At 41.0% G+C, this 22,450-nt stretch overlaps 3 protein-coding genes across 9 annotated transcripts in view; 1 reads left to right on the top strand and 2 right to left on the bottom strand.

Moving 5' to 3' along the window:
* Window positions 1–6,646, bottom strand: part of dlgap2b (discs, large (Drosophila) homolog-associated protein 2b) — a 108,772-nt gene extending 102,126 nt beyond the window's left edge. For 4 of the 6 annotated variants that reach the window (XM_006792637.2, XM_006792638.2, XM_006792639.2 and 1 more), the window contains exon 1: window positions 6,335–6,646. In XM_006792637.2, the coding sequence (XP_006792700.1) occupies window positions 6,335–6,470 (136 nt within the window). In that variant the 5' untranslated portion in view covers window positions 6,471–6,646. Of the gene's footprint in view, window positions 1–5,702; window positions 5,911–6,334 lie in introns of those variants that run through there. The other 2 variants (XM_006792640.3, XM_087852903.1) reach the window with 2 other exon arrangements.
* A 2,391-nt stretch (window positions 6,647–9,037) lies between these two features.
* Window positions 9,038–17,144, top strand: LOC102776016 (uncharacterized). 2 transcript variants are annotated; one of them, XM_006792636.2, is made up of 12 exons: window positions 9,038–9,282; window positions 10,103–10,221; window positions 11,970–12,362; window positions 13,033–13,106; window positions 13,386–13,954; window positions 14,035–14,122; window positions 14,228–14,303; window positions 14,403–14,439; window positions 14,746–14,842; window positions 14,943–15,059; window positions 16,189–16,248; window positions 16,369–17,144. In XM_006792636.2, exons 2-12 carry the CDS (start codon window positions 10,182–10,184, stop codon window positions 16,456–16,458), a joined length of 1,641 nt encoding a protein of 546 aa, XP_006792699.1. In that variant the 5' UTR covers window positions 9,038–9,282; window positions 10,103–10,181; the 3' UTR covers window positions 16,459–17,144. The 2 variants fall into 2 exon arrangements, with proteins under 2 accessions (XP_006792699.1, XP_006792698.1); XM_006792635.2 differs by having other exon boundaries at window positions 11,889–12,362.
* A 43-nt stretch (window positions 17,145–17,187) lies between these two features.
* grcc10 (gene rich cluster, C10 gene) lies at window positions 17,188–22,449 on the bottom strand. The gene is made up of 4 exons (XM_006792634.2): window positions 22,341–22,449; window positions 21,855–21,908; window positions 18,980–19,156; window positions 17,188–17,673 (listed from the first exon to the last, which is right to left on the bottom strand). Exons 1-4 carry the CDS (start codon window positions 22,426–22,428, stop codon window positions 17,534–17,536), a joined length of 459 nt encoding a protein of 152 aa, XP_006792697.1. The 5' UTR covers window positions 22,429–22,449; the 3' UTR covers window positions 17,188–17,533.
* Between the last annotated feature and the right edge of the window lies 1 nt (window position 22,450).

Below are 22,450 nucleotides of genomic sequence, written 5' to 3'. Positions count from 1 at the left end.
ACACAGAAAACACTCACTGTCTGCACCGGATTGTGGGAATGGAGGGTTTTTGAAATACACCAGCGGTCATGTCAAAGCAGTAGTCGGGCATTTTATCAAAGTAAACAGTCCCACCTAGTGGTTTAATCCCGTTCTGACTCACAGAACTAAAAGAGACACGTTAAATGTTCAACATGCTCATTTTTAAAGCACGAGCTCTTTGTCTGACCAGAAGTCATAAACAGCATCACTGCCCACGATGCGTCCCTTGCTGGCTTTACATTCCTTAAAACGATGTGGTGTGCACAGTCATTAACAGTCTGCCTCAACCTTGAAAAAATGATGACCAAGGCATGATCAAGAGCCAGTTCTGCGGGTGGCTGATAAAGGAAGAAAAAGACGAAACAAAAAATGTTTTAAATCCTTTAACAGTTCTTTAAGTTACGCACATCAAACGGAGGCAGAGATGTCCTCGAATATGTACTCCCTTCATCACAAGCTTTTGTGCTTGTGCTGACAAAGCCTGTAACATCACAGCAAGATCCTACACATGATTAACTCGCAGATAATCTCTGATGTGTGGCTGTGCTGAAACTCCGCTGTCAGCTCATTTGTAACGTAAAAGGGCTATTTGAGAAGATGATTAACACATACATGATCATTTTTCAAGTATTTTAAATGCAATAAAACTTCATACATTAATTTTTTTTTACTGTTTTTTCTTTTTGTTTCTTTTCCTCTGAGAGCATTTATGATTTGAAACATTAGGAGAACACCTACTATAGCAAATTGCACCTGCTGTATTAATGAGGAAAACAAAGGGTACACTCCATGTAAAAGCAAAAAAAACCCGACCTCAAAATGATCACTCACCGGCTGTTACACGCCAACAAACATGCTGAACTTTTATAGTGGTGTCGTGGGAATTATGAGAACACTTTCCTTTTTATTAATATGCTGTATTTATAACCAACTATTTAAAATTCACATTGAGTAGTATTCGCACCATTTGGCATAGCCAGCTGTTTAGAGCAGATGGGCATGTTTTGCGTGAAGTCTATAATAAAAAAAAGGACCAGTACTGTTAAAAAATAAGCAGAAATCCATCCTGGCTGACTGTTCATTTCCTAAAAACAATATGTGTGACCGTCAGGTGTGATTAAAATGAGACAAAAGGTTCCTTAACCTGTAGTATGACACTCAGTGCCTGCTGCTTTACCCTACTGACAAAGATTTAAACTTCTGTATTTAGACCTCTCATAGAACAGACATTAGGTCGGTAAATAATTTTGTGCAGCAACTTAACTAATGTTCAAATCGTTTTTTATTATTATTGAAGTGTTGGTCCACCTGACTAATCTATAACCTGCTTCCTGCAGTTCCACCAAAAAAAAAGAAAGGTGCAGGTGCACAATAGCCAATGCTAGCACCGCACACAAAACCACAAAGGTGTCAAAGGTACCAAGGGCCCAAAGGTGGAACCATCTGCCATCAGAGGCAATGGGACAGCGTACCAGAAAACTGTTTTATAACTAATGGTTTAGAGATGCAGTCCCAAGATTCTGCCATGATTTTCCTACTATGAAAACTGCATAATGCTACCTGTCAAAATGTGGGCTTGTTCGCGAACAGAGACCAAGGTAAAACTGACACCAGCACAGCACTGATGGAAGTGTCACCTGGGTCATTCAATTTAAAATAAAAAAAAAAAAATCAGTCAGCATATTATCCTATATGAAGCAGTATTAGAGCCACATTGAGAAAAATATTATTGATCTTTTTGAGAATAAAGTCAAAACAGATATCTTTGCTCTCACCATCTAAAGCTACTGTAACGTACCATTTGTTGTGTATGGCAGCCACATACTGACCAGTGTGGACTTGTAGCATTGTTGGTGTTGAAGCATCACAACCAAATAGGTGCTCTCTGTGTTGATCAGGCCATCTTTTCTATTCAGTCTGTGAGAGCAGCCGTGACCACAGCCAGAGGAACTGTACTCACACGCCATCTAATTTATTCTTTGAGTATATTTATAGATTATAGACAAACTCATTTCTTCAGTGTGTTCTTCTTTCTCTCACTGTGAAAAATACATAATTTCATCTTGGCCTTTGGCTTCAAACGCATCAAAGGAAGGGGTAGTGACAGTATTTGAGGTTTGTGCTGATGTGAGCCAACATTTGATCATCTGCAATGCCAAAAAAAAAACCAAAATCCAAGAGAAAAGCAGAGGACTCCTGGAGTGCTTTTTCTTTGGATGGTGCTCTGTGCTCTGACCTCTGCTGACTTAAGGAGTCGTGCAGAGTTTAGCTAATTAACAACCATCTCCTTTTTGCTCCATCTTCAAATTCTCAGTGCCTCCCCCACACTATCCAGGGTTTGCTTGTTGCCTTTACCTCCTGCCTCTTCTTTTTAAGGACCTTGGTGCATATGCAGTTGGCTCAAGCGCATGTCACATACAGACACATGGTCAGGACCCCTTGGTGTTTTATTTTTCATGATGTAAATAAATGCAACCAAAAAGTGACTGAAAATAAAACATGTAAATCAAACAAAGCTTTCAAGCAGGACACAAACCGCTGCCTGCTGGTTGCACGTCTTGGGAGGCTTGGCACATACACCAGAGGACACTTTGTGCCCATCTCTGAGACACCGGTGGCATTGACGAAATGGCAGTATTTGACGCCATGGGAATAGAATAGGTCGGCTCAGCACACAGAAAGGAAAGCAGCAATTAATCCTTGTCACTTGCGGTGACCGTTCTAACAACTGAGCTCATTTAAGAGCCATTTGAATTCAATTTTGGTTTAAAAAGTGATATTTTTACAAAAAGAAAGGATGAAATGGTTTCATGTAATGTGGAAGGTGATGCTCCTGGTGTCAAACGCACAACTCCAGTCTTTCGGTTAACTGTCTTGAGTTGATTGCGTGATCATTGCTGTTTTTAAACAGTCTCCCTTGCTCATCAGCACAATCCCCAACTGTGGTTCAGAAAAAAAACAAGAAAGAAAACCATGGTAGACCAACTCCTGCCGACCAAGCACCAATTACCACCAGTCTTGTGAATATAGCATAGAAAGTTTCAATAAAACAGGCGGATAAATCTCTGTTGGTGGAACTAATGAAGTAGATGTTTCTTCCAGTCTGCTGCATTTGTAAAATGGCATCTCCTTGTCAATAAACTCACCATATAAACTTTAAGTGATAATATATCAGTTTTGTGGCAAGCAAAACAAGTCAGATCTCCATAGAGTGTGCACCAATATATTTCTATATGGTTTACTAATGGTGAGAGTAAAACCAGGGATTTTCAGTCATTCTGTACTCTGCTAGGGCTCCCACACCAAATATTTTTATTTTCATGAAAGATGTGTTGTGGTTCACATGCTCATTTGGTTGCTGGTGCAATTCCAGCTGGAGACACAAATCCCCTTTGAAGAATAGCTTTTAGTATGATTGAAGATGCTTGGTATTAGGCCATTGTGGGATGCAGATAGAGGTTGTATTTTACAACAGCATGCACATGTGTGCACTAGAACCACATGACAGTTTTGGAACTAGTTAAGAACTACAGGGTGGGCCATTTATATGGATACACCGTAATAAAATGGGAACGGTTGGTGATATTAAAGTCCTGTTTGTGGCACATTAGTATATGTGAGGGGGCAAACTCCTCAAGATGGGTGGTGACCATGGTGGCCATTTAGAAGTCGGCCATCTTGGATACAACTTTTGTTTTTTCAATAGGAAGAGGGCCATGTGACACATCAAACTTATTGGTAATGTCACAAGAAAAACAATGGTGTGCTTGGTTTCAATGTAACTTTATTCTTTCATGAGTTATTTACAAGTTTCTGACCACTTATAAAATGTGTTCAATGTGCTGCCCATTGTGTTGGATTGTCAATGCAACCCTCTTCTCCCACTCTTCACACACTGATAGCAACACCGCAGGAGAAATGCCAGCACAGGCATCCAGTATCTGTAGTTTCAGGTGCTGCACATCTCGTATCTTCACACCATAGACAATTGCCTTCAGATGACCCCAAAGATAAAAGTCTAAGGGGGTCAGATCGGGAGACCTTGGGGGCCATTCAACTGGCCCGCGACGACCAATCCACTTTCCAGGAAACTGTTCATCTAGGAATGCTCGGACCTGGCACCCATAATGTGGTGGTGCACCATCTTGCTGGAAAAACTCAGGGAACGTGCCAGCTTCAGTGCATAAAGAGGGAAACACAGCTTCATGTAGCAATTTCAAAGCACACCATTGTTTTTCTTGTGACATTACCAAGAAGTTTGATGTGTCACATGGCCCTCTTCCTCCAAGATGGCCGACTTCTAAATGGCCACCATGGTCACCACCCATCTTGAGGAGTTTGCCCCCTCACATATACTAATGTGCCACAAACAGGACTTTAATATCACCAACCGTTCCCATGTTATTACGGTGTATCCATATAAATGGCCCACCCTGTATACTAATAGTAAAACAAGTAGTTAATTCACAAACTTAAACTTTGTTTTCTTGACAAAGAAGTTGGATTTAAAAAGGTCATTAAATGTTTTTCTTAATTTTCTGTTGTACATGCTGAGGACTAGGAGGACCTATTTATCAAATATTTACTTTCTCTTGGTTTTATTTTCTATAAATTTAAGCTCAGATGACACCCACCTCTAATTTTCTACCTTCCACTGCCCTCTGACAATCTACCTCCGTGTTTGCCTTGAAGAAAATCAAACCTTGGTTCGCCTGCGATTTTCTCAAATTGAAAACTAAAAATGCTTCATTATAAGACCTTTCAACCTCTGTTAGCTGAGATGTAGTGGCAGCCAGTTGGGACCTCAGGTCACTCAACAATGCAAACTACTCTAAACTGACATTAACTGTTAACTCTGGGGTCTGAATTTTATTGCCTATGTTTGAACATTAGTGGAAATATATTAAAAGAATTTGATTACATGGTTAATTAGATATTATATCCATCTTTGATCACTGTAGGGAAAGCCCATTCTCTGCATTTAACTCTACCTAAGCAGAAGAAATGGTGAGCCACCATACACCCGGGATCAACTCCAGCTATAAGCCAAACTGGGAGATCTCACTATTTGGGAAATTGTGAAAAAAAAATGTCTTAGTGGATCCCTAGTGACCACTGTCTGCTAATGACACTGAATGTTTTAGCTCTATGTGGAGCCACAATGATGACCTAACTGCTTGTAAATGGCGTGTTAACACTCTGGAGAGTGTACGAGGGTGGATGTATGAGCTTGTGTGAGATGAAAGTTTCATGACTGAACAGACAGGCCTTCTGTAACATGTGTTCACTCTTTCAGCTTGTTATCAAGTGACATTTGTGTTTCTAACCTAATCAGTGGCATGTCTATTGTTATTGATGCTTCCTCTGTTCTGTGCTGAGGTCTTCCTGCTGCTCACCATGACTCCTTCTCATGTCTTAGAAGTGCAAAGGGGGTCCCAGAACAGATTCATACCTCCAAATATGTCACTGCAGACATAAATAACAATCTTTTGAATAAAGGGGTGCTGACATGAAGAATACCGCCAAAAAAGGAACAGAACAAGGAAGCTTTGAGCACTATACTACTGTATTATACCTTCAGACACACCCAGTGTACATCATGTTAAATGAAAAGCACTGCCTTTTAGTGTGGATGACATGTACTCATTAGGTCTGACTTAATCACCCCTCCCACCACTTACCTGAGTCCTTCTCAAAGAAAAGACAGCAGTGAGTCTGTAGTAGCCATGGTAACACCTGTGACAGATGAAAAGATGGATGACAGATATAGTACACTACAGCTGAGTCACTCCACGCACACACATTGACTGAATGGAGGGGAGCAATGGGAACATGTGGGCATACATAGACAGAAGAAACTTGAAGGAAGGAGCTGTGGGTCCCCTCCATTCACAATGGCTTTTCACCAAGGGAATAAAATCCACCCTAATACCACCCCACCCTCATCACCGTCCTCCCACCACCTCCAAACACATACATACTAATTCCCACACCACCTCACCCACAAGGTGCATCATTGAGTGCCACTGACTGATCGGTGTAGGAAAGAGGAACACCCTAACAAGTTAAACACCCCTCACACACTGACTCATTCGCGCCTTACAGAACTTCTGGCAGTTTCTGAAATGTACACTCTCAGTCTGGGCGGCCAGGTGCGGCACTCTGGCTTCAGACGATCAAAAAAAACAACCCCAAAACCTCCATTAGATGCACCTGAAATCACATCCAGTAACAACAAGAACAAGAAGAAAAACAAGCTGCGTGGCAGGCTCTGTTCGTGCACAAACACGACGATGCGCGTCTTCCTTCTTACCTTTTTCAGCGCTGACATCTTCCGCCTCAGAGAAGGTCACTTCTTCTTCGATAGTAAACGGGAGATAAATAAGTGGACGGCGATCATGTCCCCTGGTATCCGTGAAAATGTTCATTGCCTTGTTCGTTGGAAACATCTGCAGCGAATCTGTCGTAGTTTCCCATGATGAAGGCGGCTTGTGCTGTGTGTTTTCTTGTCCGACGCAAGTCCCGATGCGGTGGCAGAATTCATTCTTGGGAGATGACTTATAATGCACTGATGTTGTGGTCACTGAAAGCGCAGCTGCTCTTATGGAGGCAGCCTATATCAGACGCCATTTTTACAAAGTCTGCACCCACAAAAGCCTTCTTGTCTTCCTCTAATGTGAGGGAAATGACACGAAACTTTAAATGCAAACTTAAAAGTAAAATGCACCAGACACGTAGACAGTCATATCACATTTAAAGAAAATGTATATACAAAGGGGGGAGTGTTCAAAATTACTGATGATAAACAACCAAATAGTTTGTGGAATCCAGTTATTTATTGTGTAGTGTAGTTTAAAATATGTGTGACGCAAAGAAAAAGACAGAGTAGCATCATTTTCATATTTTTTTACTCTGTCGTTTTATTTCTTTGTTGTGGTTATTGGATCATCAAAACTTTGTAAAATGCAAAGGCTTAAAAGGTTTTAAAGATAAAAAAGGTTAAATCAAAAGATAAAAATAAATTAAGGAGAGAGGAATTCAAAAGAAGGTGCATTCCTACGGTAACTTTAAGTTACTGGGTGTGAATCAAACTCCTGCAGGGAGACTGCTGTGTCACTGGGCAACACTGCATGAAGGGGGTTGTTATCACTAGTGTGGTGGCAAAGCTCAAACTCAGCATTTATCTCCTCTTAAAAACATCTCAAAACTGACATTCAGGAGTCAATCCACACCTGAGCCTTACCTTTATAGTCGGTATCTCTCACCACGCTCACATTTACCTCTTTCTTTCTTTCTTTCTTATTAATTTCCTGGGATGTAAGATATCATATCACCTCTTATAGCCAAAAATCTATAAAGTTCTGCTTTCGCCAGCCTTCAAGTTAACTTCTCTGGCAGACAGAATATATTTACAAAGAGCGTCTCTTAACCTCTTTGCACTCTGCAACGATCAGCATGATTTCAGTGATGCCCACATTTCAAATCAGCCTCAACTCAAACAATGAACAGAAGTTACATAGTTACATACAGATGGGAGCAATCGATGTCTAAGGAGTAACAGATCATGACAAAACCCCACAGACACTGCAACACGTATTAAAAAGTAGGATAATTTGTATATATTTCATATATGACACGATTACTCTAAATGATTAACTCCCCGTGGGCCCATAGATAATAACTATGCTAAAACAAAACACACGTTGTTCAAGTCCTTGCATACTCTTACTAAGCAAATCCAATTCAGCCAATTTTTTATACCTATAAAGTTTAAAAGGCCCTCTGGCATGAGTCAAAACACTCTTAGTAAATCGCCTTTTTAAAATCATTCCTCCTGTCGTTCCTAAATGTGGACACTGGAGGACGCCAGAGACGATTGGCTTCATTGAGCTCTGTCCATGGTGCTGAAATTCTAGCGGGTTCGCTGTATTTCTAATCAGACTCTATATAACAACAACAATAATAACACTAATCATAAAAAAAATCCTCTATTCTGTCTTTTGCTCTCCTGCATTTAACCTTGCATTACAAAACTATTGGTTAGTGAAGACGTTCATTGCTTTTGGCTTCTTTATTTCTCTTTCTCGATGTTGATGGTTCTGTGGGGTGTGCAGAAAGATAATGCATCTTAGACTATATAAATTTCTCATGTTTTCTTCACACTGGGGCATCTTAAATTAAATATAGTGCGTGGTTATGTTCTTTAAAAAAAAAAAAAAAAAATATATATATATATATATATATATATATATATATATATATATATATTTTAAGGATCACTGCACAACCTCTGTCCTGGATATCTCATCTAATTTGCGTAAGTTCTTATTTAACATAATTAAAACTGCTCGAAAAAACAGCACTTTAACCACGTTTGCCACATGTAATTTCGTTGCTCTCAAGTTTGATGGGATCCCATTTTCCTGATTAAATGCATGTCTGGGTTTTCAGTTTCATTCGAGGTGTCCTTATCCACGTTTTTATATAATTTCCTTCCTGTGGAGACAAGCAACGGCCTTGGTGTGCATTTTCAGAAACATTAATAAATAAATTCCACTCGTTAGTATGCAGTGACTTATTCAGTGTCGGAACAGTTTGAGCTTCCGCCCACGAACGGGGTCTGTGGATCGATAGCTACCACTCTGGGGACTTTCTGGTTAAAGTTGTGTCCGCTAAATATTTCCTGGGCTGTTTGGCTGGTTTCCATTCTCTCGACAGATGCAATGTGACACACTGCACCCACGGACCGTGTGAAAGTATAACCTGTTACCTGGCGCCACACCTGCATTTAACAAAAGATAATTAGCCCGTAGCCGGTGTGTCTGCTTCTCAGCAAGCGCATTTTACCCTGCACTCTACTCACTATTTGGTGTTTGGATTTGTTGTATTGTGCGATTGAAAAAAAAACAGAGATCTAAATAATCCCATTAACAAACATTCATGCTGTTTATCCAGCGTGCGGCTGCTGCGCAATCAGTTTGCTTCTGCCTCCTTCTTTTTGACGCATTGGATTTAAAGGCGAAGCAGCGGAGTTAGATTTAGAGTTGGAGTTATATATGGCTGCCTTTTTGTAGCTGTTTGGTAATGTAGGATACCCAAGAAGAAGAAGAAATGACTGTTATTGATTGGCTCTGTGCCTTTCGTTGAATTTGGGAAACGGGACGAAGAAAGGCAAATTTGTCCCGAGACACCCGAAGAAGAAACCCGCCGGACGGACAGTCTGGGCCAAACTGGAAGGCGTCCAGCTGGTAGGCTGAGCAGGTAGGATGAATGAAACTGGAGCCATGACTGCGTGTGAAAGGCGACTGGTTAGATATAACAACCAAAATGGCTCGATAAACTGCACGTTTTCTTTTCTCCGTGGATGCAGAAAAACATGAGCCAAACTTCACTGATAAACAGAGCTATTCAAAAATGCGAAGCTTTTTGGAAACGAGATTGAGAGACAGATAATTTTCGAGACACGTTCATCAATTAGAGGCTTCATTCTTTAACACGGCACACAATTCATTAAGCTGCGCAATGATTTAGGAGTTTAACAGGTCGGGCTGTTAGAGTTAGTTATCCTGTATAGCCCTGTGGGTAAAACAGCTGTGTGAGTCATTTGAAATGGACCGTGTATGTCACATTATATCTTGCATGCCGAATAAACTTGAATAGTGTTCCAGTGTGTGAACAAATCTCCGTTTTCGGTTCGTGTGTATTCTCCTCCCCCTTCTCCAAGGAAGCCTTAAATTGCTTGATTATTCAATGGGGTTTAGTTCATTCTTCATGGCAGAGACGCAGCCACGTGCTAAACATGACAACCTCATTCTGCTGCCGTGGAGTTGACAGACAAGATGCTGCTATGCTTTGGGCACCACACATTCGTGTTGCCTTACTTCACATTAGCCAGCTGACCAGGATATGCAAAGGCAAATTTACTGGAGGCTAGTTTTATTGGACAAATGTAATAGTTTTTGGAAACTGTTACTAAAGGGGGTGCTTGGGACTAGAATTCCTGGACTTCTGTTGTTGTGCTCATCAAATGGTCAGGACTGAGTCATACTCATGAAAACCGTGTTTATTTATTTTTGGCCAGTCAACAGAGAGCCTCACAAAGCAGGACACAGTGAAGGGCAGTTGGGATAGCCTATCAAGATATCCACCCCTGCTGGATCATGGGTAACCACAATGGCAAAGACAGCCATGTCCCTACAGGTAACTCAGCATCCAATAGTCCAATTTCAAAACACATTAGAGAAATTATTTATAAAATACTGTGTATAAGTTTCGGGCTTTGTATTTTTTTTTTTGTAACTGTCTTGTTTCTTCTGATCATTCTTCTGACTATTTTTAGACTGTTGGTACGATAGGTCCAGGAAACTGTCAGCTCCACTTCATCTCTTTGTCTCCTTTGTATATCCAAGTGTGGAAAAATAAACTGGCAAAGAGACGGCACGAGAAAGACAGTCAGTTACTTTTACTTTGTGAGACAGCACGGCAGCTGGGGCTCTCGCACTGAAGAGGGCGTCAATCAAAACATTTGTGCTTGTTGTGCTTCCACATTACCAAAGGATGAAAACAGGGTGACTACAGAAAGTGAACACTTATGGAGACATTTGCATGAAGGAGTTCATTTTCTGTGCCATTCACTCACTATAACAGGTTTTAACACTCCTGTTAAACAAAGATTAGACAAAGAATGTTCGATTATATTCCCCCAGTAACCATTTTAATTTATTTATAGTTATTATTTTAACCAAAGCTCAATGTTTTTTCTAAAGCAGCAGAAAATGTGTTTGGAACTGTTTTAGTAAACTCAAAATAAATACTAATTTAAGGACAACCATTTACAAAAAAAAATGTAAATGTGTCAGTGAGGATGCTTTGCATTTTATAGACTCACTCTTTTCAAACCAAACTAAATTCTGGTGTCGGGCCCTGTATGATCAAAAAACATATTTCAGCAAACAAAATGATGAATCAGCATGACAGTGAAATAGAAACCACATCCAATAAGATTCAGTAAAAGTTGGGATCAGACTTTTGGCTTCCTCAGCCCTTCAGTATCCTTGAATTCAAAGCGTCACATTTGGCTGAGCTAATGTGTGAAATTTGACTTTACAACTTTATAGGTCTAGTCTTTTTGTCTCTTGGCTGTCGGTATGCAGGAATTCGGCTCATGCTAGAGGATGAGAATAGCTCCCCCATGGTAGCTGAGCAGACGACATCATGCTGCTGCCAGGGAAATGATGAGTCTGCAGAATCCTGCAGCACAACACAAGGACAAGGAGGGGAAAGCTTAAAAAGATCAGAGTCAAAGGAGGCGAAGATCCATGTAGCCTGCCAAAATTTCCACACCATAAACGGGATAATATCAGCATCACAGAGAAATCCAGTAGCTGTAACATTAATTTTCAGCAACAGATGACACACTAGTGGATATTTCCTGATTTGACACATAACTAAAATGCTAATAATGCATTAGCAAAATCATTATTCTGCTCTCTGGGTGTCTTTTTTTTAAAGATTTTTTTTTTAATGTGTTTTTTTTTTTTTTCTGCAGCTCTTTATAATATAGTCACTTTTTGGCTGCAGTGAGGAGCAGCTCTATGATCAGGGTAAAAATTATCTCTCTTCCTGGATCTTGCCACATGGGGGAACAGCCTGCATTTGCCAGCCAAGATATTGGCAGGGGAGGTTTTTTGCTGCATCAGTCTGCCGAGGATAGTAAATAAGGAAGCAGGCAGCGAGGCTTGCATCTGCAGTGAGGAAAAGAAGAGGGGTGGCTTTGCGATCGGCACATTTTTCAACAGATTTCAGGTGATTTTTAGCTCAGGACAGTGCCATTTTTCTCCTTTACCTATTTATTTTCCTCCTCTCAGGTTCTCCTTTAGATTTCTTCCAAACGCCTCCTACCACACCCTCACAGGCAGAGCTGACTGTCATGGCCTTATCCTCTGCAGCTTCCTCTGATAAGGCACAAACTCCTCCAGCAGCTGGCAGCACCACCCCCTCCACCACCTCTCCATTCACAGAGTGGACACAGCGGCTGTCGGCTCCCTCAGAATGGGCTGTAATCAGCATCGACAGCGTCGCTGCCTCAGAGACAAATGTGAGCGATGCAGCAGCGAGAAATGAGGCAGCGGTGGGCAGTCCGGCCACTCCAGTACCGCTGCCTTTGTCCAGAGGTTCGCCTTCAGAGCCTTGTTGGAACGAGAGAGACAGCGGGCTGGAGCCACAGGCTACAGCAGAGAGAGCTGGAGAGGAGATGACCTTGGTGTTACTCAGTCTAATGGAGCACTACAGGGCCTCACTGGGCCTAACACCCAGCACTGATATTACCACAGGAGCAGTAGGTATGCCCTCTGTCATCACCTGTTTTGTTTGTTTTAAGTGTGCTGTCACTGACACATCAGAGATGTCTGGTGATGAGAAAGGAAGCAGAAAGTCTTTCTAGTTAAAGATTAAATATATATTGTTAAAGAAGTATGTGCTCATAATAAACATGGAAAAAGTTTCAAATAATGAAATCTGCATGCGAAGGATCAAAAAAGCTCAGACTTCACACTCCTCCCAACACTTGTTTTCAGGCAGTTTTTTTTCTCCACTTCTATATCTGTATGATATTAAAGAGATGCAATATCCTCAATATGGTCTTCTCCAGCACAATGGTATGTATAAGCACAAAGACCCCACCTACCTGCTGTTAAAACCTTGTGTTTATAAAAAGCAGCAAATCAGAAAAAGCTGACTTAAAGAAAAAAACCTAGCCTAGTCCCAGGATAAAACATGGGACTGAAACTCAAACGTGGAATATGGCCGAAAAAAAAGCAATCGTGTAAAATAGAAAAACCTGGTATGACTCCAGGAGCTTTCCATCATAGTTATAAGTGGTTTAAATATCACCATCATCATCACCTACTAAGTGTCATGTGGAAAATTGATTATTAACAGCAGCATAATATGCAGTAACTTAAAGGGACACTTTTGTGATATGGTTGTTTTGTTTTCTAACTCGTGTGTCAGAGCTGCTTAGGCACTTGATAGCAGAAAGAGAAGAGCTGGTTGAAGAGGTGGAGACCCTGAAGGAGACACTCAGGGTGAGTTGTTGGTCTCCAGGTTGCAGGGCGTGAGCCTGCTAATTATTTAGCATTCAGAACTGTGTTTTCATGCAGCATTTAGTGCTGCATTTGTCTAATTCTGTGTACTTATTTCTGTTTTAAATGTCATATGACATCATTGCAACATTCACATTCCAACAGCTCAGGTCAGACTTAAAATCAGTCACACGGTACTGACTAGTAGACAGATATTTATGTAGTAATGACAAACGGAGAGCAAGCCTTAACGTGGAATTACAGTGTTTCTTTGTTCCTCAGACAGAGAGGTTGGAGTGGCAGCAGTTCCAGTGTGACCTACAGGTCGCCGTGTCTGTTGCCGACCGGCTCCGGGTTGAGTCAGAGCAGGCTCTGGGTTCACTCCAGGAGAGCCACAGGACTGTAAAAGAGCAGCTGGCACAGGCCCTCAGCAAACAGCAGGACACGGACCGAGAGCTAGAGAGGCTGAGAGCTGAACACAAAGACGCCTGCTGTAAACTGGCTGAACTGGAGAAGCAGCAGCAGCAGGATCGAGCCGAGCTCGATGCCCTCAGAGGTCAAACGTATAAAGATGCAGATAAACCAGACTCTGAGGAGCAGCAGGAGGAAATGCTTGAAGTTACAGAGGAAGCTGAAGCAGGGACAGAAGCTCATGAAACAAATCAAGAGGTGGATGCTACAGAAGAAGGCTGTGATCCTGAGGAGACGAGTGAATCAGAAAATGTGCAGCTGAAAGGGAAAGGGGTGGCAGAGGGATACATTCGCAGTTTGACTGCCCTGGAAAAGAAGAAAGATGACGGACGTGGACAGAAAGATCCCAGAAAGATTGTGATGCTCTCTGAGAGATCCTGGTGAGTCTGCATAAAAGCTCAAACTGTGGTCTCCTTGTTACGACAAAATCTAATCCAACACAAAATTGTTGTCTTTTTAGGAGTCTCTCTCGTCTCCCTCTTCCAACAGACTCTTCAAATCCAAATGGGGCTTCAAAAAACTTGAGTACAACATTGCCACTGTGCAAGGTATAACACGTTTACACTATCGTGATATACTGGGAGACACTGAGATGATCGATGTCATCCCATGTCGAATGAAATGTCAAATATGCCATTACTTAACTGTTTCAGAAAGAAGAGCCGACAAAAGGGAGGCGGATGGACCGAATTTTACAGAGGCAGGACAGCTGGTCGAGCTTTTACACAGGTGTGCTTCAGTCTCCCGAATCCCCGTTAACCAAACCATAGCATCTTGTTTTATTACAAGTCTGTTTATTACAACTGTGTCTGCATTTGTGCGATGCAGGAAAACAGGATGACGAACAAGGCTCAGATTCCTTCAAGTGAGTGGCTGATAAGCCTCATATATTGTTGGTAAAGATGATGCTGATGTCTTTGTGTGGAAAGAGAGGTTGGCAAGCATTTGTGGAAAATTAACCAAAAACACGCTGATACAATTGGCAGTTTTCAACTCTTTAAACCAAAAACAGTTAAAACTGACCCATATGACTTTTATATCTCTATGACTTTAGAATCGATTTGTGTGTTTGTCCGATTACACTTTTTTCCACTCATGTTCTCAGGTTAAATGACTGAAACAGTTTGCAGTGAATGAGCAATTCGCAGTTAAAATGTTTCTCCATCTTCAGACCTCAGGATGGTTTCAGTGCTCTGCTGAGGCGCCATGGCGGCTCCAGGAGAAACTCCCTGCTGCGCTGGTGCCAAACCCGCACTCAAGGTTATAAGGTCAGAGAAGAGAACTTGAGCAATGCTGAGCTATATGAAATCATGTGACCCTTTGCAACAAGTTAAATTCAGACAAATTGCAAATAATGTTTTTTGGCAGAATATTGAGATCACCAACTTCAGCAGCAGCTGGGAAGATGGTTTGGCGTTCTGTGCTGTTTATCACACCTATTTACCAACTCACATCCCCTATGACGGCCTGGACCCAGCTGATAAGGTAAAACTCAAAACACAATGATCTCATGAGAGAAAAGAAAGCACTCTTTAATTTCCATCTGCTGTCCCCAGACAGTTAAGCACAATATTAAATGAGCTATAAAATACAAATACATACCAAAGACATCAGATTAAATTTGAATAGTAAACTCAAATGTGCAATGCTTAACACAATACAACACGAAGTCGGTAAAGTTTCAGGGATATTAATCTGTCCAGTTAGGAAACATAAACCACTGTGAATCCATTTCACCTCCTTCTGTGCAAATTAAGTCACAAGGTGGACTGGAAAGGCAACAAAAAGACAGATTGCACAAATGGGAATGATTGTGGTGGCCACCATTGCTCTCGCTTGACCAGTTATTCCCTTTTTTTTTTCTAATGTCCTTGCCACTACTGGTAGCATAAGACAGTACCTATTGTTCCTATTCAGGTTGCACAGTTAGTCCGGCTACTCCAGGATGGCACAACCATATGTGCCGCCACGAGAAGGTTTGCTGTGTCTTTCAGAATAGTCTCACAAATGTGAAGGAAACAGTGGAGAAGAGAGCTGGACAAGGTTGTCCGCACAGTCACAGACCTACAGAGAAGCCCTCCAGTCAATGACTGGCAGAATTACATCTTCACACTCCTTCACCTACTCTAATCTCTGAAAAGAACTGGGTGCAAATGGCGAGCCTCAATAGGTTTTTGTCATGCTGGACACGAGTCCCACTAAAGGACGCCGGGCCTTCAAATCACCCCTATGGTCTCAGTCTCTGTAAGTTTGGTGAGAAACGTATACAAAGGGTTGCTGGAAGTCTGTCTCCTTCTGTTCCTTCTCACACAAAGGACTAGATACAAGTCCATCTGATGGGTTGGTGCCCTTTATGACCCTCCTACAGCTCCCCGAGTGACAGACTGTCTTCTGTTATCTCCTCAACACTCTTGAGACTGTGCTGGGAGTCAAAGGGAAACTGCTTGTGATGGCACCTATGGTTATACATGTGGAACCTGAATAGTCCATATGTGCTATCTTAATCCTACATACAGATTCATATAAAATGCAAAAATAAGGGCTATGAAGTATATTTGCATTTACACATTCATGTCTGTAAATGTTCATACAAAACGTGTCTTTATTTTTACAGAAGGCAAACCTGGAGCTTGCTTTTAAGACGGGAGAGAGTGTCGGGATCTCTGCCACACTAGTGAGACATTTTTGTTCTTCTTGTTCAACTCAAATTTGCGTGTTTTACACAAATAGCTCAACTTTAACATTATTGTTCTTTATCTGCTTTTTAAAACTTCATGTTTATCCTGTGTGGCAGACAGTGGAGGAGATGCTGAAGGCAGAAGGACCAGACTGGCAGAGGGTCTTGGGATATGTCGAAAGTATTTTCCGCCACTTTGAGATGTGAAGTCTTCCGCCTTCATTTTTCATTTCTATAATTATGAATCAGGAGCTGAACCACGGAGACACAAGACGGAGCTCAGCTCTCTAAACTAAAACACGCTGGCAATACTGGACTCCATGACTTAAGTTTAGGTACCAGAACAATCTTTTTCACAGAAACAAGTGGAAGAAACTAAATAGCATTTCACTATCTGAGCCCTTTTTAAAAGAAATTCTTAAACATGCACTGTAGTTATTCTGGATCTGAATACCTGGCTCGATGAATGTGCACAAGACACAAATCTAAATATGCCAGAAAGACTGCACACTGAACAACTACTTCCACATAAACTGGGTGCCAGCTGCACTGGTTTTGCACAGTTTGCCTTGGTGAAGGGGAAAAAAGCACTTTATGAAGAATGTAAATGTAGTGTAGGTTCCAGAATCTGGGTCACTTTATTTATCTCGACTAATATTTTTATCCTGAACTTCTTCTGCCACAATATGTATTTATGCATCAAAGCCTAAGAGCTGTATAAGGTAGATATGTATCCAGATTTTATATGTTGGAACAGTGATCTTTTAACCCCAAATCCTATATGTAAAAGGAAAAATTGCCTTTAATGAAATGTAATCTATTCAGTTTTTTTTTAAAGTATGGTAAACACTGGTATATAGATTAACTGCAATAATAAAGCATTTAAATGGAAATGAGGTTTTTTTGCACATTTTCTGCATTAACAATGCACACAGGTTCAGAGAAAACATTTTAATTTAAACAAAAAAGACATTTGACAGCATATAAAAATGGTACAAAACATGGCATCAAAGGAAATGATTAAGGTTAAGAAAGTGGTCATGGTGTAACATGTGACAAATAAATACAGAACAGTAAAGAAAAGCAATAATTAAGCAAGGGTACTTGAGATAAAACCAGAAAAGTTGTGTTGTCTTTCTTGGAATATTTAGTGTTTTTAAACAATAACCGCTCCACATAAAGACAGAACTGTTGACGGCATGCTGGATCTGCTCATAACTGCACTGTATTCCAAAGTTGAAATGGAAGTATCCTTGCGAACAATGGATGGAAGTAATATTTCCTATGAAGCTGGAATGGCGCCTCCTATAGGTGGTGTTGAAAGTGGCGGTAGGAGAAGAGATTTCAGTTTAGCAGACATGGCTGCGATTTCTGGGTCCTGGGTTTCATACATCTTGACCAGTCGGGCAAATTTAAGGACACCTGAAAGGGAAGCAGATGATCAGCATGACAAATTATATGATCTCCCCAGAATAACATGCAGCCTATGACCAGCACAGACTGGAAGTTTCCATCGAAAGGGATCTATTACAGTTTGTTACTGACTTTTTTGGATTCTCCTAGAACAGATTTCCATTTCAACTCGTCTTCCTTTAAAGCAACTCCCTTTTGATTGGCTGCACCTTGCAGACAGGAAATTTAAACCACGAGTAGGCGGGGCATCTGTGCTGTGTGCCTCATTAAACCCAAGCCTTGGGCTCCCAGGGATTACTTATACATACACTGATTTTATTATTTAAAACTTTGGACATGTTTAATTTGAAAAAATTCCCTGTGTGTGTGTGATTTAAAAATTGAGGCCCATTTAAAATGTCATTTAGTATCTATAAAAAACAGTGATGTGCATATGTTTGTGACACTGTAGTGAGGATGATATTAGTTTTGATAATAATGAACTCAGTAGGTGGAATATAAGTGTTTTAAAGACACTGTCTGGCTTTGTTGTTGCATCTTAAAGCTCCTCTGTGGATTCAGGCGGTCTCATCTGCTGCCGACTTTGTACCTAATCCCATAACAATTTCATTATTTTTCCATCGAGCCTCTGTCTGAGCTATGCAATCTGTTGCAAGCCTCCTAGTTATAACTGTCTTTATGTCTCGGGTAGTTTATCAGACATCTCTCCAATGTGTGACTGGTATACATCTAAAGTGACTACAACCCTGCAAAGTTTGGTTTCTGTAACAGCATTGTGTGGGAGATTGAAGGTAATATCTTTAGAGATAGAAAACAGTAAGAAACGTTTAGATGAGAAACAAATATGATTTATAAATGCAGCATTTATTTGTTCTTCTTTGGGTAGTTTAATGTCCAATTCACACATTTAAGACCCAAATTAAATTATATGAGTACTCAGCATCATATCAGCCAGCACTAATTAGCACCGGTGGGATCATTTGTTCTAGTCTGAATGGTGTCTTAAAATTATTTGAACTTTAGAGTAGTTTCTATTGTTTTAAGCCTTCAGGGAAATAATGTCTTACACTTGGTACTTTAACTTGGAGAAAGGAACCTGCTGTCCTGAAAAATGTCCACAGATAATCTTACTACTTGGGTTGGCTCTTTGGACAAAGTGCATCCCTAATCATCTCAAGACCGGGGAGATTACAATAATTTTTCTTTCTACAAAAACTAAATGGGAGGCCAGCAGTGGGCGAGCCGCTTATTTTCACAGTACACTGTTTGCACAAAACCAAGCACATTTTTAGTTTTAAGATACAAAAAAGCTCACCTTCCCCCTCATTGTTGAATCCGTAGGCTTTGATAACCTCTTGTTGAATTTGGGTGGCCACAGGGAGCACAAGCTGCAGCATCTTGCCCATGTCGTTGCAGGCGCTCTCTCTGGCCTCCTCCATCCGTGCGGCATTCTCCGGTACTGAGAATGCCTGGATCACCTCGCTCAAAACCACTGTGAAAAAAAAGCTTTTTTAGTAGCTGCTCCACAAAGTAAAAAACCCAACCTTTTCCTGACATTGCTGCACATTTTAGAAGAAATTATCAACTAACTACTGCCAGCTTATACCTTGTTCACAAGACATTGCCTGCAGTTCCACATTGCAGCAGTTTTTTTTTTCCAACATCACACACCCTGCTTGACAAAACCCCAAAGGGATTTATGTCTCCACATTGCAGTAATTAATCTCAGCTCTGCTTTTCGCAGGTGATGTGGTTCTGTTGGCTCGCACTGGAACAGTTTGCAGCCGAGTGTGAAGCGGTGGGAATGAGAATCAGCACCCTAAATTTTGAGGCCATGGTCCTCAGCTGGAAAAGGGTAGAGTGCCCACTCCAGGTCAGGGATGAGTGGAGGAGTTTAAGTATCTCTGGGTCTTGTTCACGCGTGACGGGAGAAGGGAGCGGGAGATTGACAGACGGATTGGTGCAGTGATGCAGACGCTGTAGCAGTCCATTGTGGTGAAGAGAGCTGAGTGTAAAAGTGACGCTCTTAATTTACTGGTCGATCTACACCCCTACCCTCATCTATGGTCACGAGGTTTCGGTAGTGACCTAAAGAACGAGATTGCAGATACAAGTGGCAGAAATGGGTTTCCTCCAAAGGGTGGCTGGCCTCGCCCTTAGTGATAGGGTGAGGAGCTCGGCCATCTGGGAGGAGCTCAGAGTAGCGCCGCTGCTCCTCCACATTGAAAGAGCCAGTTGAGGTGGTTCGGGCATCTCACAAGGATGCCTCCTGAGCTCCTCGTGGGAGAGGGGTTCTGGGCATGTCTCACCGGGAGGAGGTCCCGGGGCAGACCCAGGATGCGCTGGAGAGATTATATCTCTCGGCTGGCCTGGTTTGGTGTTCCTCTGGATAAGCTGGAGGTGGTGGCCGGGGATAGCTAGGTCTGGGCTTCTCTTCTTGGGCTGCTGCCCCGCGGGTCCCGGATAAGCGGAAGAAGAAGGATGGATGGCAGTACAGTAACTAATCTGGAGCCTGAAAATCACCATCACTAATTCTTCTTCTTACTTTTCATGAACAAAGAAAGTGCACCCCATCCAACTCCAGGGCCCTATACTACAAAAAAAGTTCACAACACCCAGGCTATTTTACCGTTATCTAGATTCACTTATGCTAACACTGGCAATCAGGATAAAAGGTCACACAAAGCTGGTTATCAGCTCAATAAGTTAACCCAGGGTTTCTCTTGTGCGTTAACACAAGAAGGGTGGTATTGGCTGCATCTAACCAATCTAAAAGAGGCATTTCACGGATCATATGACTCTTCTTCCACAGAAAATGATCCCTATGACTGTCACCTAATCCAGAAACATTATCAATGCGTGATTAAAAGTCTATAAAGAACATTAAAAAATATATACCAGTAAAATGCAAAACAGCTGTAAAAAGGACAAAGGATGAAAGCTTTAGATTTGGCACACAAAACAGTAAAATAAATATTTTCATTCCAGTTGATTATTTTAACACTGAGTGCGCTCTCAGTCCTGCTGTTTATTTCTAAGGTGATGGCTGTGCATTAGAGCTCTGAAACTTTAAACTGGATCCATTTGAATATTAAAGCTTATTGTACCACAGCTTAATACTATTATTAATAATATTATTCTGAATCAAGGAGATGTTTACATTGCCATAGTTTATTGCAGATAAAAGTTAAAACCATATTATTGATTGAACAGGCATTCTTTGTGTGTCCTGTGTTCTAGTAGCTGTAATACCACCAGAGTAAAAGAGACTCAGCAGCAGATTAGAATTAAGCATAACAGCATTTTATACATTTTCTAAATCACCAAGTTAATCATGCACATTGCCGTTATAATATGACTCACAGGTTGTGCTTCATTCAGAGGTTTTACTAAGGTACACATTAATAAGCTGCACACACAAGCACAGACCAGCATACAATCTATATTGCAATTAAAATGTGCTGTGAATAAAAGGATCAGTGAATCACGCCGCTTCCAGTTGATTTTAAACTTAAACTCAGAACATAACCCGCTCTTAAAAATGTAAGTTTTTGTTCTCTCAGCTGCAGACTCAGTGCTGTTTAAGGGCTTGAAAGTAAATATTAAATATAAAAACAGAATTCAAACACAGGATTAGTACAAATTTGATATGAGGTCAGTGTAGCCGTCCTGTTTTAGGTTTATATATTACTACTTATTTTATATTACTATTTATTACTCGTAAAACAAAAAGCTGTTGTAAAATTGTTTGCTGCCAACACAGAAAACAAGGAATAAGTTGTGTCTAAAAATCTGTATTTATTACTGATGCTCATCAGGGAAACACAGAAACTTTACATCCTACAACTCTCCCCACAGAGTTCTCCCGGGTCTTCCAGGATGGGTCAGTAGGTGATGGTTCCATGTAATTTAACCACGTCCAGAGCAGGTTAGGTCTACAGCATAAATTACCGTGATGACTTACCTCGGTAAAAAGTGAACCACCTATGTAGTACAGAAAACCTAGGGTTAACCCTGAAGCTACCTGGATAATCCAAAATCCTGCTAACAAGTACAGGTCTCAGTCTTACAAATGCAACAGTACGAGTACTTGCCCAGTATTTATTCAGCAACAATATGGACCACCTGGGGAAGAGTAAAACAAGTAGAAACGGGAGCTTTTATATATATAAACTAGCTGTTCCTCTCACCTCTGGTCTGCTCAACTGTCAGAGTGGGCTGCTGTGCTGGAGCTGAGGCCATGTCTGCAGAGAAAACAGAAAGCCACGAAAAAATAAAGCCACTGTACACGGACTGATGTAGACAAAATTAAAAACATTTACATTTTGTAATAATAAAAGTAGGAAAATTAAAGGAAGATCGAGGTAGCTTCAAGAATAGGAAGCATCTTTGTTATATTGAAATATATTTCAATGTATAACATAATGATAACTGTTAGCTTGATAAACCAATAAAAAAATATAGAAACCGCAATAATAGCACAAACAAGCTAAATACAACAACGACACGTATATATAAAGGAGACGTGGTGGTTATGTGGTGATTAGCATGTGTCTCCGATCGTTCATTCAGTAGCTTAAAATTTGACGGTTATCAACAGCAACAGCAGCGAAAAATCCATTTATTTATATACCAAACTAAATGAACATAAAACAGTATAACATTTGGGAACTTACCTCTACTGAAAACAATCACTAAGCTAGCAACAGAACTGTGAAACTGTCGTAAAACGGGGACCGTTGGAGGCTTCTTGCGACACACCATCCTGCTTTCAGGTAGACGTCGA

Source organism: Neolamprologus brichardi, chromosome 15, assembly GCF_056152115.1.
Source record: "Neolamprologus brichardi isolate AB-2024 chromosome 15, ASM5615211v1, whole genome shotgun sequence".
Classification (NCBI taxonomy): domain Eukaryota; kingdom Metazoa; phylum Chordata; class Actinopteri; order Cichliformes; family Cichlidae; genus Neolamprologus; species Neolamprologus brichardi.
Note: the sequence above shows the minus strand (reverse complement) of the source record. Positions and strands in the feature narration are given on the sequence as shown.